Consider the following 16,245-nt stretch of genomic DNA (forward strand, 5'->3'; position numbering starts at 1 on the left):
GGAGGTCAAGGTCAGCTTAACCTGTCAGACCTAAAAGTACTAACAATCTTCCTATACCCAAAATATAGTTGACCTTTTGCTTTGAGGTTTGAAGCATCCACATCTACTACCTCTTGAAATATTAAGCTTTAAACCAATAGTTTATGCCATTGAGTCATAGACACCACCTGATTATAATCCCTTTCCAGCATTCTGCAACCTTCTTCACAGAAGACAATAACTAGTAGTTTTTCAGTGTTAGAAGATGTGCATACACGGACTGCTAGTATGTACAACGTAGCTTCATGTTGGGTAACATGGGTAAGGAATGCTATATGACAAATAATTTGAAATGTATTTTAATGGGTTCATATAAATGACTGATATTTGTTTTGTCTAGTCTTATTTTATTGGATATGATGTGGTGTGATGTAGGTTTTAAGTCATATGTTAGTTGAAGATAAGCACATGCTTAAAGGAAACACAAAGTTTTATTGTTTTTATAGCACCACATAAAACATTTGGAAAATCTAATCCATTTCTTCTGTTTTGTACCTGCCATGGGCAACTCATGTAGAGATTGATCTGCACCCTGAGCATTGGTGATATCACACAAGGTTTTTGGTGGGTCTAGGGTTGTTCAGTCTGGAGTTTTCTAAAAAGTGGTTAGGGAACTACTTTTTTTTGCTGAGGGAGCACTTTTATTACTTTTATTCAACTATGTTTAATTATCCATATGGTGTCTTCAATCTCTTTGTATTGTACTACATTAAATCATAAACCAGATGCTCCACAGGGCGCAGCTTTATACAACCGCAGAGGATAAACCTGAACAGTTGGGGCAAGTATGGACACAACATTTAAGCTTGATACAGCTTTGAATTTGGATTGTGGTTAAATAGTTGATACAACATAGGTTTCTGACACAGAATGAATGTGGTCTAAGAACTTAAACTTAAATTTTTTAAATTGGACATTTACCTATTATGGTCCAATATCCAATATCTAAATACATGGTTAGATTCAGCATATCATAGAAAGAATTCAATTTTTGATGAAATCAAATAATGTTCAATTTTAGACCTTTTAAGACCTCAATGTGGACCAATTTGATAACCAGGCCCAAATATTAAAAATATAAATACATGGTTAGATTCAGCATATTGAAGAACCCCCATATATTCAAATTTTGTTGAAATCAAACAAAGTTTAATTTTGGACCCTGATTTGGACCAACTTGAAAACTGGGCCCATATTCCTAAACTGTTGGGACAACAACTCCCAAAATCAATCCCAATCTTCCTTTTGTGGTCATAAACCTTATGTTAAAATTTCATAGATTTCTCTTTACTTATAATAAAATTATTGTGTGAAAACCAAGAAAAATGTTTATTTGGGCCCTTTTTGGCTCCTAATTCCTAAACTGTTGGGACCAAAACTCCCAAAATCAATCCCAACCTTCCTTTTATGGTCATAAACCTTGTGTATAAATTTCATAGATTTCTATTTACTTATACTAAAGTTATAGTGCGAAAACAAAATGTTTTCGGACGACAATGATGCCAATGTCATACCAATATACGACCAAAACATTTTCAATATTTGCGGTCGTATAAAAATAGCTGTTTCACATTTATTTTATTGGAAAATCCAGTCATGCTTGAAATGGCTTTGCTATTGATAAAGATTCTCATATTCAAAATTAAAAACATCATAGGCTGGCATCAAATACTTTATTAAAAACTCAATATTCAACCATATGGTGTTTTAAAAACTTTAAAAACAATGCTACTGATCAACAAAATACGACTGTTTATCAATGTGTAAACCAGACACACAGAGTTAATGATGTTTGGATGTACATGTTAAGAATCCATAAATAAATGTTTTAAAAAATCCTAAAATGAGTATAATCAATCTTTGCTTTCTGACTCAATGTATGCTATAAGATGAGCTCGTTCTTGTGGTTTCTTTAATCCAGCAAATATCATCTTGGTTCCTGGGATGTATTTCTTTGGGTTTTCCAGGTAGATAAACAATGTGTCTTTTGCCCATGTGATTCCTGAAAAAAAATTAAAAATCATGAGCATATATATATATAAAATTTTATTATTTAAAGGATAATTATAATTAATTGATCATTCTAATTGTTCTTAAAATTTTCAGTTGATATTTTTCGTTCTTTTTGTTAGTTGTTTTATGTGCTTTGTGTCAGTCTAACAAGTCGAGATTTTTCAAATGAATTTTACAAAGCTTTCTTATATTGTGCTTTTAGCTTTATTTAGTCTGTTACACACCTATTCTTTGTTATAAAGTTGGTTGAGCACTCACTAACACGTTTAACCCTGCAACATTGTGAATGTGCCTGTCAAAGTAAAGTGTTTGGATTTTTCATTGTTTTTTGTATCTGACTTTGGCTGTTGGTTTTCACGACTGAATTGTTTTACAGATTGTCATGTCTGACAGGCCTTTAATATGTATGGGAATACTAAATCTATGTCTGAACCACAAGTGGTATCGCAGTATACATACCTTTTGATTTGTTGGCATCTGTGTAAGGGAATCCAGGTGCTTGTCCAGTTTTCCTGCCAATCAGTCCATGTAAATTTGGTCCAACTTTGTGCTTTCCACCCTTTTCTATTGTATGGCACTGTTTACATTTCTGTACAAAGATTTTCTTTCCCTTTTCTGCATCTCCTGCTGGTATGTCTGCCCTGAAAGTAAAAATAAAATAAAAATAGAATTCACCTCAAGCTCAGTACGTAAATTCTATTAGTAAGATAAATAAATGTAAGAAAGTCTAATCAAGTCTTCTCTATCCAAATATTCCTAAGACACCTCTCCTGTTTTAGTTGGAACAGATTAAATAACCAAACTTTCAAAAGTATGGGCAATAAATGGAAAACAATTCACAATTGAAGATTCTTTTGAAAAAGTATGGTTCTCTTGGCTTACTTATTTAACCCAGCCGCATTATTCTGTTTGTATGTGCCTGTCCCAAGTCAGGAGCCTGTAGTTTAGTGGTTGTCGTTTGTTTATGGGTTACATAATTGTTTTTTGTTCAGTTTTTGTATGTAAATTAGGCCTTTCTCATTTGAATTGTTGTACATTGTCATTTCGGGGCCCCTTAAAGGTCACTACAAAAATTTATGCTCATTGTTCAAGGCCATATGACCTGTAGTTGTTAATTTCTGTGCCATTTGATCTATTGTGGAGATTCGTCTCATTGGCAGTCATACCATATTTTTTTTAACATTTTATGACTACCGTAGTCAAACCTCAAATTTTGCTGAGTTCAGTAATGATGAAGTAAATATCACATAAGTTAACCATGACTGGATTTGATGTGAACTATAAACACTATGCATGAAACTTTAAGTTTAAAAGGTATGTAAACATGTTACAAGCATTAACTGGTCAGGCTATTCAATTGTATTCAGCCTACATGTACATGTAAATATAAGCTGAGCCATATTTGTATGATTTTTATAGTTTGTCTTACGTTGTACAATGTATGTTACATATTTTTCCATGTTCTGGGGTTCGCTTGGCACCAACAAACATAATTACATGATTTACCAGGCCACATTCAGTAGCTTATGTGCAGTCCCAAGACATGAGCATACTTTATTCAGTGGTAGTCATTAGTTACTGTACTGTATATTATATATTTTATTTATTGTTTTGAACATGATGTTACATTTTATCATTTGAATTGTTTAACTTTGTCCTATCCAGGACTTATAAAGCTTGCTAACCAGTATGGATTTTTGCTCTTGGACAAAGGCTGTATAAAGATCTATAGACTATAAAGTCACTTAGTTTAATTTGTATTGGAGAGTCCTGTTGTCTAGTATTAGTATTATAAAATGGCAATCATACCACATTTTCTTAATAATTTATGAGCATTGACCGTGCACACAATTTTAGAATGAAGCCCAAAACGCTTCATACAAAATGTACTTCGGTCAACGCTTTTACACCCTAATGAAGTTACAAAAACAGGCATTCAATTCTTAAATGTTATTTTTTATTAATTAAATTGAATTTTGAATCTTACATCATTATGTAATTATTAGCACTTGTCATGACAGTGATGATCTCATTGGTAATCATACAATATTTTCTGAATGTAAATTTTAATTAAATTTTGAATCTGAACTCATTACATTATGTAATCCTAACACTTGTGAATGAATGAATCTTTATGCATGTCATGACAGTGATGCAGTGATGTTCAAAGGAAATTCTCTGGAACTTTAGTCACAGTTGTTTGTTTATCCTCTTATATATAAGCTGTTGTTTTAACATTCGCCGAACATAAGTTACATGAGTCGCATGACGAGTGCTACGTGCTTCTACTTAACATGCAATTTTATTTTTTTAAATCGCAGGACATGTCCTTGAAATGTCATACTTCAAATTAAGTTGTTACAAATATATTGAATGGAAGAACTTTTTATGAGTACACATTTAAGATTAATGAATATCAATAAGTTTCCAAAGAAGTATATAAACTGAAAACTACATATAGTAAACGCTAAAACTTACATTTTCTTTGCTGTTGTCTACGACTTGGACTTCTGATTCAATGCCGGTTGTAAAAGGATGACCTCATACGTCACAATTAAGTTGAAGGTCACGGGCGATGCCAAAAATGGAGGGGAATACCGTCTCGAATACCTGTTGAAAATCATTTAAATCTAGAATTATTTGCTTCAAAAAACCTATATTAAAACAAAAAATTAGGCAACATATTTTGACATGAAATATTAAAAAAATAGTCGGATGTGTAATAAAGCAAAATAAAAATCTTTACAAGTTTTGAAGCTATTTATCCCCTTAGTACAAAATAGACCTGCCTTTCAATTTTTCTCTCGTACAAACGAGATATACAAAAACGACGAAAAATAAATCTTATTGTTTTTTTTATGCTATATTTAAAACAAACAATATCAATGCTGCCGTTTAAAAAAATAAATGGAATCGTTATTAACAAGAGTTGTAACTTGTTTCGTAACATCCAAATACCGTTTCATAATGTCCGAATACGTAACATGCCATCAACACAATTTTGCCTGCAGACACGTCATATTGCGTCATGATTTTTAAGTTTAAACACCCGATAGTTGAAAAGGGGATTGAACAAAAAATAAATTCTATACAAATCATAGCGATGGAATTATTTGATACTGATTATTTCTGATAACTTATAAAGTCAAAACGGCGGAGTGATTGATCTGACGGTAAAGCTTACGACAGTCATTGCTTCCGACATGAGTCTACCGCCAGTTCTGATCAGTTCTTTGCCAGTATATTAGAAAAATATGGCTTAGTCCATCTGCTCTTGAAATGCTAAAATGTTATCTTGCGACAAGAAAACAGTGTGCAAACATAAGTCAGAGACTACTCAAAGTATCAGTCAAATCATGCAAGATATCTATAAAGGTGCCATAGTCCCGTCCAGGGCCCATGATCTATCATGAGAATAGAATCATTGATGTTTTTTGTTTAAAATAGAATATTTTTATATCCAAAAATTACTGGGCCCATAAAGTCATGAAATCAGATACAATTGACTTACATAATTGGTAACAACAACAATGATAGTAGCATGTTAATATATGTTTAGTCAGAGACTTGTATTATATGTCTCTGGTTTAGTATATTAGCATTGGTCAGAATCAGAGCCAAAAAAAAAAAACCATATGATATTGTGAATGAAAAAAAATACATTACATGCATTCATTCTCAAATCATTTACTTGACTTAGTGTCAGTATTAATACCTGATCTCCTAAATTCAAAACAGACACAAATATAACAGCCCAGTTTTTCCATAAGAGTTACATTTTCTTGGGTCACTGAAAAGCCATAAAAATTTAGAAGATTTGTTTAAATTTTTAAAATATTAACAATTATTAGAAATGTATTGGAAAAATCGAACAAAAAATGAAGCTCATCTTCAACTGTACCAAGCGAGCGATTTGAACTAAGACGCTAAGTATTTTCTATATGTTTTTTTGAATATCTGTCTGTTTCAGTTTTAAAAGAGTGAGCGCTTATTCTTGTCTTTTTTTTTAAAAATATTTTTCTGTTTTAAAACATTTTTTTTATAGAAAAATAAGTACCAATCTTCCCTTTTTCCGAGTTAATTGTTTGATACTTCAGTCTATTCCAAAATGTTAAATAACTTTCACATAGTTTATTTTTAACATACTGACACAAACAACCAATTGATTGGTCAAAATTAGGCACATTCAATATATCTCTGAATATAATCAATACTAGAGTACCATGTATTTAAATTAGTCTAGAAATATGTAATTGTCTACAACATATGAATGCATCAAATAATAATCATTCTTTCAAACCTTCCAGTCCATGACAATATTTTAACATTGACAAAATTCAAGGCAATGATAGGAACATAAATAGGAAATCTATCAAGCTCTGACATCACAGCTAATATATTACTGGACTATTTGTTAAACCAAGAATATATTTAGACCACGTATTATTCAATGTATCTACACATGACATCTTTCTTTTTGTCAAACCGTGACTGTGAATTATATAACTATGCTGATGATAATCTCTCTCTAAATCAGGAATAACTCTGGAATCAGTGATTTAACCTTTCGAAGAAGATAGATACTCCCGAATACCATTATTCTCTTTCGACAAAATGCAGGCAAACCCAGAAAAAAATCAAGCAATATTGCCAAAGGTAAAAATAAAACACTCAAAAGATGGGCGTCAACCTTATTGAATTCAACATAAAATGTGACGACGAGGTGGACTTGACTTCAGGTTTTTAACTGAATTTCAACACTCACATCTAAAACATCTGTAAAAAAAAAGCTGCGTAACGCCGCAACTAAACGTATACTCAAAAGAATGGCACTACTTTCACCAGACTTTTTAAACTTACAATATACAAAGAAAAAAGAAAAAATAGAAGAAAGAACACTCAGATTAATCATTTTATGACGAATGCAAAAATTCTTACGCGATACACTCCTTGAACAGTTCAAGCTACCAGCACTAAAATGAGAAGCATGGGATTACAGACTCCCTATAAAACAATTAATAATTACTTTCTTACTTGCTTGCTACAGTTTGATTATTTGAAATTAACATCATAGTACCCAAATTCTCCCCAAAATGCTCCCTCAAGTTAGCAAAAATAGCACTGGACATCTTACATGTTTTCTTAGAAACTAAACAGTCATTCAACATTGCTATAAATCATTTAAAAAACAAAGCTTTCAAAGTAACACCAACAGATTCAAAGTATTCACTGGAAAAATTAAAATCTACGCAAACGTTGCCATACAAAGTTCACAAAAGTGAACCTTTGAAAAGGAGCAATAAAAATACGTAATAAGCATCAATTTCTTTAAAACATGATTAGATTTTAGCATGTACTATTGTTAAATTATTCTTAATTTTTGAAGAAATAAATAAAATCATATCAGTATTTCTAATTTTACAAATGTGAATTTGAGGTTAGTTCAAATTTTGGTTCTCCTAAACGTTTGGAAGTCAGCTCAGTCGTATTTTTTTATATGATTCAATATGGATTCATAATTATTTGGTGAAACCATATATAGTATATATATTCTAATATGACGACCTATTATCGTCAACCAGTATAATCACAATATATCTACTTTTTGTGAAAACGCAGTAATACACTTAAAAACGGCTATTCCGCGTTACGACCAACTTATTCATACTGTCAGATATTCTCAATTTTCGACATAAAAATCCCCAGTTTACGAAGGTTAAGATTCAGATACAATATATTGACCTCTATTCTACGGCAAAATAAACAAATCAGTCCATTTCAATTTATTTTTCATGGTAAAATTTCATAAAACTAAAATTCCGCTAACGCTCAGGGTAAAATAATCGAATATAAATGCCCAATTATAACCCATGGTAAATGAAAACAAACCTACTACGGCTGCCATGAATCATTTCTAAAGTAAATAAGCATACATCTTACCATGGGCTCTAGTATAACTTGAAATGAAGCCGATTCAGAAATTCAACTATCCGCAATCACTTCAATTGGGATGGTTTGTAAATAGAGCATAAACCTATGACGGGTTATAACTAGTTTTCTAAGATCTTAATGTATACTGTGAAGGTACCCAAGATTGCATGTTATGAAATTTTTTCCACCTACGCCATTTGTGATCCAGACAAAATGTTCTATTCTTTGTTTGTTTTGTGAATATTTCCTCATATACTATAAATTTCCACTTGTCTAATTTTTAATCCACATTGAATCTATGAACCTATCTACAAACGACCTAAGATTCTGTAATGAGGAGTATCCGCAAGATTATGAATTAGAGACCTTTTTAACTTCTGTAACATAATTTTATTGCTATAAAATAACTCTTATTCCTTTAGACACAACTATACTGCTGATACTCCAAGGGTGAGATCAACTAGGTATCTTAATTATGGAATGATCTATCGACGCTAATAATTTTAACCAGTTTACCGGACTTACTGATAAGTTGCAAAATTTGGGATGGTTTAAGTCTGCACAAACAGCACTCTTTTGTTGACAAAAATCAAACATAAATTAATATGTTCCTTACGTCGTAACTACAATCCCCTTCCCTTTCATGAATATGACCTACCGAATTAGACTATTTACCGGATTTGTAATCACATAAGCAACACGACGGGTGCCACATGTGGAGCAGGATCTGCTTACCCTTCCGGAGCACCTGAGATCACCCCTAGTTTTTGGTGGGGTTCGTGTTGTTTATTCTTTAGTTTTCTATGTTGTGTCGTGTGTACTATTGTTTTTCTGTTTGTCTTTTTCATTTTTAGCCATGGAGTTGTCAGTTTGTTTTAGATTTATGAGTTTGACTGTCCCTTTGGTATCTTTCGTCCCTCTTTTTTTAACATGCTCATTACAAACTAGTACTTAAATAAGTTTTCAGCTCTCTGTTGCTATTCCTTAACCTTTGCCAACTCTAAAATTCCCGAATTATACCAGTTTAAATCGCAAGGTGCTCTATATATATTCGGGATGTATAAGTACTTATTTCTTATGCAGCAAAAATACTGCAATCTGATTGCCGGTTGACTACCCTCGTGTAAATAACACCCCACCCTTGTTCACCCGGGGATAAATAAATTTAAAAAAATTTAAAAAAAAAATAATGAAATTTTGCCAAAATAAAGTAAAAAAAATAACAATAAGAACATGCTAAAAAAAATTAAGACAAAATTTATTTAATTTTTTTTTTTTTTTTATAATTTGTAATGTTTTTTTTTTTGTTTTTTTTGTTAACTCAAAAGAACACAAAAATTTTCTGAATTTTTCCAAAAATAAAGTAAAAAAGTATTTGACAATGTGCAGCAACATGGACATTGAAAAAATATTACGCTGGAAAATTTTCATTACCATTTTTACAATTTTACGTCCTGGTATCAAAATGAGTAAAAGAATTGTTCATAAGAAATAAATTCGTTATCTTGGTGTAATCAGGGGTGTACGGAATTTTACACCGTTGTTGAAAATTCATACACCCATTCGTAATTTTACACCGTTGTTGAAAATAATTTTCAACAACGGTGTAAAATTCCGTACACCCCTGATTACACCGGGGTGTATGAATTTTCAACAACGGTGTAAAATTCCGTACACCCCTGATTACACCAAGATAACTAATATCATCCACGTTCAGTTACTTAACCTGCTTCAAAGTAAGTTTGTTTCTTTAATCATTATCAAACTGCATGCTGAAATGTATATGTTTATATCGCACATCACTATTTATCTAACCTACGTAATTTTTGAAAATTTAGAATTGCACAAGCATTGTTGTGTTCGGTTTTAATTGTATTAAACAGGCTTAGTAACATTATATTGATTTTCCTTTTCTACTTTGGATATTTCAGTTTCAAACGGAAAAAAATTACATCAAAAGTAACGAATTTTCGTTTCCCGTTTGTTTTATTTTTTTTACGGATATTTTCCTTCGACTCCTTCTTATTGTGTGACTATATTAGAAGGAGCCAAAGGAACATCCATAAAAAAGCAGTTGTTCGCGATGCGCGTGTGACTGTTTGTAACTGCGTTTTAGATATCAACGAATATTATTTTATATCCCGGTCCCACATCAAGAGCCTGTAATTCAGTTGCTGTAATTCAAATTTGTTTTTCTTTAATTCGTAAGTACATTAATCCGGCCGTTTGGTTTCTCGTTTGAATTATTATTATTTATTTGCTGATCTAATGATTTTCTTTCCGGAAAGAAAGTCTATATGCACGTGTTTTAACTAAAACTTACATGTATTCAAAATTAACTGTATGTATTATAAATGGACTGTATTTTTTTTTTTATAAATTGACTGTATGTTTTTATAAATTGACTGTATGTAATGCATTTCTTCTTTGTGTTTTTGCATGCTGTATTCATATATATTTTTTAAACTTATGCTTCTGTATTGTAAAAATAGATGTTATTTTGTATGATGACTTCAACTGCTCAAATACACCACGATATATCACAGGCACGTGTTTCTATCCATGGAAAGGTCTACTATCCATGTAAATAGAAGAAGGTGGGGGTCTCGGTTTTTGAACTCGCCCTTTATTTGACGACCAATGCATTTGAATGGTGACATATGGTTGTAATCCTCACTTTTAAAAATGACTTGATCCGCCCCTACGTATGATCATCCACATATTCAGCTTCCATATAGCAATTGTGTTACAATTAAATCCAAGCGATAAGTAAGTGTACAAATGGTGTAAGTGAAGCCATATTTACAAGGCTGTAATCACAAATGTCAACGTTGTTCCGCCTTACTAAAAATCCACTGGAACCTTTGTAATAAACAATGTCCCCCATCACTTGGAACAAATATTTTAAACCCTTTATTCTGTTTTTCTAGTGAAAAGAATATTACATAATACATGTAGTTCTTCCACTTGGAACATACATAATGAAAAAAAAACCTTCTATTTAATGACACAGACACTTGTCTCTGAACATAATTAATATTATCTTTTTACCTTAAAATACCATTAAATGTATTATTCAGCTATATAGTTGTTTTCCATCCTGAGACATGTACATGCACTCGTGGATTAGACACTACTTAAATACTAAGTTAGTAAGGATAATTAGAAACCAATTTGGAGGACCTTTGTCTTTGAAAAGTACTAAATGTTTGAAAGCTAAAATTCTGTGGAAAGCATAAATTCAAAATCCCTCACGTCATCCATGTAAAAAGTTCAATTAATGATGGTTTACAAGATGAACAAATTACGAATTTATCCAGTATGTGAATACCAATGGTAAAAAAAATTGTCTGATGTGTTTAATAACAAAATATCTGGAAATAAGATTACATAACGAGTTCTTCAAATTACAATTTTCGCATACAGGATCATATACAGTTCACCATATGAAAGGGATAAGTTTCTTTGTGTTCTGAATGTGTTTCAGAAAATCTGGATTTGATCCATATCTTCTCATTGCTGATTTTTCCTGAAGCGGTATGCCACTTAGGTTTGTCAGTAAATAGGTCAGAAAGATAGGAGATACCACAGCCAAATGTTCCCATCCTTTGAGGACGGAGGTCGAGGTTAGATAAAGACCAGACCACATCATTATCTCCCCAAGGTAATTTGGATACTGCACCATCTTCCATAGTCCTACGTTGATAAACTGACCCTACAAAATGAAATGGTGTTCTCTGTTTCAACATTATATTAAGTTTTTTGGAAATGTACATTTTTATATCATGAGAAACCAATGGACTGTGCAAATAACCTAAAGTTAATCACTACTGGCAGTATTGATTGTTTCGATAGCGCCGAAAATCTGGTTTTACCTTTCTTAAAATTTCTAGAGCGTTCGTTCAGTTTTATCGATGTTTCAATGTAATGCTGTTCTCATGCACAGCATGTTTATATATAGGTATATATTCTTTATTAATTATATAAACCAGGAATAGATCATATATGATTGCAAAAACCTTTCGAAATTTTGGGTCCACAATGCTCTTCCGTGAACTTTGTACTTTATTTGGCATCTTAAACTTTTTTTATTCCAGCTTCACTGATGAGTCTTTTGTAGATGCAACGCGCGTCTGGTGTACAACTTATTTTTATTCTGGTATCTATGATGAGTTACTTTTGCATCATTTTTCAGAGATTTTAGTGATGACAATGACGGCCGATGATTAGACTATACGTAGACCAATGTTGAATAAAGAACACACACACACACACACACACATATATGTCTCTGTAATAACCAAGACAATCAAGCACCGATTGCAAATCACAACCTGCACATTATTTTATTAAGCCGGACGAACAAATCAATATTTCTTATCCACGTGTATGGCAGGTAAGTCCAGCTGACAAAATATGACACATCAAACAACTAGGCAATGGTTATTAACTTATTACATAATTGACTTTACTCTACCTCGTTGTCAGGATTATTTCTGAAGCTAGATTTCTGATAATCGGCGACCGTCTCCAATATGAACCCAGCAACCCATAACCCCCATCCGATATAGTCCTTCTTGGTTAAAGGTTGATCTTCTTTCTTACTGTTCACCAACAATGTTGGTAACAAAGTGAGTAACACCCATACACCTAAAAGTCAAAATAATGCTTTGGTAAATCAGGAAAAGGAATCGGACTCAAGTTATAATTTGTTTTTTATGCGTCAGTATAACCATATTAACATAAAGTATTTCAAATAGTTAAGATACGGAATCGCTCTATAAAGTGTACATAATTTCGAACTTCAAAACAAAAACCCGTTTGTTAAATGGTTCTACCAAATTAGACACAAAAACGATATGAGAAATTAACTTGGTATAAATACTAGTCTTCGTATTTCATCATGACATGGACCGTACTTTGACCTACACTGTTTTTTTTCCTTCAATGACCAATTCATCCAAAATTGGTTTTCACAAACGAATAACTCTTCAAGAGGTGCATTTTATTCATTTTATAAAAAGGAATTTCGTTTGAAAACCTATTTGATAAAGTTGAAACTGTGTGACAAGATTAATATGGCAAAACTCAGATGTTAAAATTTAAAATTTCCTGTAGAAACGGGAAGATGGTCCAGAATACCAAAAAAATACACGAATTTGTCATCTCTGTGGAAATGGAATAGGAGATGAATTTCATTATCTATTCAAATGTCAAAAACAGGAAATAAAACTGCTTAGAAATAAATATATACCACAATATTATACTGCAAATCCAACGGAGTACAAATTGAAACAGCTTTTAACATTTTGTCATGTAGAACTTTACAAAAACTTAGCAATATTTTTAAAAATTCTTAAGATACTTGTGATTTATGTTAGTCTTTTTTTAGTTGAATGTTATGGTAGTTTGTAAATTGACATTTTGATATGTTTCATGTATGTAGCATTAATATGTTTAGGTGAATGTATTGAGTATAAAAATGTGTATACGTGTATATATGATGTCCTCTTGTACACCTATGTGTCTGAGGTTTATTAATAAAGTATTGACTATTGTCTATTATATTGTCAAATTGTTATGGAGATTGACTCATTGGCACGCATGCCACATCTTCTTATATCTATAATTGTTTACTTTTACACTTCGTGACTTGTATGGAGAGTGGTCTCATTGGCACTCATACTACAACTTCTTATTTCTATAGAATATTTCTGAACTTCAATGATTTCTTTATTATAAATTAATAAGTTTGTAAGGATCGAGCAGAGCATATTTACTTCTTGTTTTATACTAGAATACATATTACATTGTAAAATAAACGTTTGTGATACCTTGTACGGTCCAGTAAAACCAGAACACGCGTGGGTTGTCCCTGACTTTGTTAAATCGCTTATCATGTCCTTCTTTTAAGATTCTGGTGAAAAGGAATGTTCCAAGTCTGTAAACATGGTAAACAATTATACAAATATTATCAAAACATGTATATCTCGTTTTAAATGTAGACAAATATTGCAAACAGGCTAGGAGCCTGTAGTTCAGTGTCTAACTTGTCGCTGGTTCATGTCTGTCATATCTGTTTTTTCTTAAATTGGTTTATCATAAAATTAGGCTGGTGGTTTTCACGTTTTGAATTTTTCCCAAAAATTTCATGTTTGGGTTTTCTGTTCTGTTTCATATTATTTTGGATAGTACCAAACAAGACCCTGTATCCTTCTTTTTATTCTAATACTTATTTAGATATAATTTTTGTTAATATCCTTCAGCAATGAGTTTTGCATATAATCCAGGCAGGTGTACAAATAATACATTAAAAATTGTGGACATTCATGATTAAAAAAAAAATGCCTTGTACCGAAAAACTCATAATTATGATCAAACTAGAAGGCATGCATTTGTCTGTTTCATCTTCGTCGAAAGATGCTATATATCAACATGCAAATAAATTACATAAATGGATATTGTAGCTAAGTGTTTAAGTTACCTTACTGCCCATGCCATGACCATACCAGTTTGTACCTTTTGGCGTGTGAAATATGTTCGATTCCATCTCAAACTTTGTAGTGCAAGCAGGAAAAATGTACTAGAGCCTATAGAATAGCAATAAAAAGTTGCAATTCCTAAGCGATATTGTACTCTTTGCCAATTTAAAACAACAGAACATAAATTCACATAAACTCACATACAAAATAACACAACAGCATTATTGGAAATATATTATCTAAAACAATATTATGTCAAAAAATTAAATTATATACGTACCGTGAATCCGGAACATATGAGTCCAATAAGTTATCAATGTTAATTCAAAAGGTTCATCCACAAAAACTGACAATATTAAACCATGGAAGTAATATTAGTGATGATTAAACGTAAGACTTTATCAACAAATGCAAAGAATCGAAAACAACTTCATCACATTGCTGATGATGGTACAGATCATTTTCGGGAGAACATGTTGGGTTAAACCCAGTTTTAAAGTTAGGTGAACAAATCAAACGTAAATTAAAGGTTAATGCCACAATGAATGTCAGGGATCCAGCAGCAAAAACTTAAAAAAAAAACACAAAAAAAAAACAACAAAAAAACCCCCACGAATCACGGACATCATTTTACGAGCAAGAGTCATTATTACACTCAAGAAGAGTCCGACTCTGTATTGAAAGAAGAAGGATACATTCTAACCGGGTTCTACATGCCCAGAACAGCGGAAGTTTGAAAATAGAAATAGAAAAGGTAAAATCATAGAATTTTAAAAAATCAATATGTAGATCGCCTAGTTATTAATTAGAATGTGTAAATGATTATCTTTTGGCTAAACACTTACTTTTAATTTATCTCGTGATAGTTTGATAAAGGAAATTCTCTTCTTTTTTATGACATTCTTCGCAGGTGTAATTAAATGGGGTTTTTTTATTATTAAAGTCATAAATACTTTGTAATTTGATTACACACAGTTATTTATTTTATTAAAGTCATAAATACTTTGTAATTTGATTACACACAGTTATTTATTTCGTTAAGCTAAAGTAAATAATTCTAAAATATAACTACATAGCTATCATGGCTATCAGCTGATGTGAATATTGACCCAAATTTTGACCTATAAATAAACAGGTTGAACCTTACCGGCTAAGTCGTAGAATTTTTCAGTTTTCAAGGTAGCAGCAACAGCCCAGCATGCCCATTGAATACCAAAATCAACCGCTGCAGCTTTAACTAAATTGCTTTTTGCCAAATTGCTACCCATCTCGAATATCATAGTCCAAGTGAGCCCAAGTTACATAAACAATCTGCTTCCGGGAAAACAACAGAATGATAAAAGAAAACAGTCACGGTATCGACCAGGAAAAACTGCGGCTAAAAACGTGAACCTGTTAAACACTTACAGTTTATAAGGGAAAACGGTACTATTTATTCTGCCGATGGCCATAGGCGAAAATATTAACATTTTCTGAATTTACCACTTTTTATGATAAAAACCTAGATAAAACAGTTAAATGTGATGTTAGCACTTTATTATTCTATTTTAAAAATTAAAGCCAAATAGTATAGTGACCAACTTCCAACGGAGCTTGTTTATGTTATTCATGCCCGACGTCATTTTGCACCAAATATATCAAAATTTGGAAGTCTTTTCGAATAATTCTCTAGAAAATATTTCAATAGGTTTCAAAATTTATATTGTAAATATACACACTGCAGTTATTCATGGATAAATAAAAAATATATTGTACCCTTACATCCAATTAAAGCGCTACT

At 31.8% G+C, this 16,245-nt stretch overlaps 2 protein-coding genes across 2 annotated transcripts; both read right to left on the bottom strand.

Annotated features, from left to right (window-relative positions):
* Positions 1 to 1,697: 1,697 nt before the first annotated feature.
* On the bottom strand, positions 1,698 to 4,646 carry LOC139513379 (cytochrome c-like). The gene is made up of 3 exons (XM_071301797.1): positions 4,531 to 4,646; positions 2,512 to 2,693; positions 1,698 to 2,041 (listed from the first exon to the last, which is right to left on the bottom strand). Coding segments are annotated over exons 1-3 (333 nt in total). The 5' UTR covers positions 4,533 to 4,646; the 3' UTR covers positions 1,698 to 1,892.
* Positions 4,647 to 11,325: 6,679 nt separating this feature from the next.
* On the bottom strand, positions 11,326 to 15,808 carry LOC139513380 (uncharacterized). Its single transcript, XM_071301798.1, has 5 exons — positions 15,613 to 15,808; positions 14,468 to 14,573; positions 13,818 to 13,924; positions 12,461 to 12,633; positions 11,326 to 11,698 (listed from the first exon to the last, which is right to left on the bottom strand). Exons 1-5 carry the CDS (start codon positions 15,743 to 15,745, stop codon positions 11,423 to 11,425), a joined length of 795 nt encoding a protein of 264 aa, XP_071157899.1. The 5' UTR covers positions 15,746 to 15,808; the 3' UTR covers positions 11,326 to 11,422.
* Between the last annotated feature and the right edge of the window lie 437 nt (positions 15,809 to 16,245).

The sequence above is a fragment of the Mytilus edulis genome, chromosome 2 (assembly GCF_963676685.1).
Source record: "Mytilus edulis chromosome 2, xbMytEdul2.2, whole genome shotgun sequence".
Lineage (NCBI taxonomy): Eukaryota > Metazoa > Mollusca > Bivalvia > Mytilida > Mytilidae > Mytilus > Mytilus edulis.

Bases quoted from the DNA above. Each gene is read 5' to 3' on its own strand.
- LOC139513380 (XM_071301798.1), bottom strand. From the start codon at position 15,745: ATGATATTCGAGATGGGTAGCAATTTGGCAAAAAGCAATTTAGTTAAA. The intron at 14,574-15,612 runs GTAAGGTTCAAC...GCTATTCTATAG, and splicing joins AAAATTCTACGACTTAGCCG to GCTCTAGTACATTTTTCCTG. The intron at 13,925-14,467 runs GTAACTTAAACA...CCATGTTTACAG, and splicing joins GTCATGGCATGGGCAGTAAG to ACTTGGAACATTCCTTTTCA.
- LOC139513379 (XM_071301797.1), bottom strand. The intron at 2,042-2,511 runs GTATGTATACTG...ATTTTTTTTCAG, and splicing joins AGATGCCAACAAATCAAAAG to GAATCACATGGGCAAAAGAC.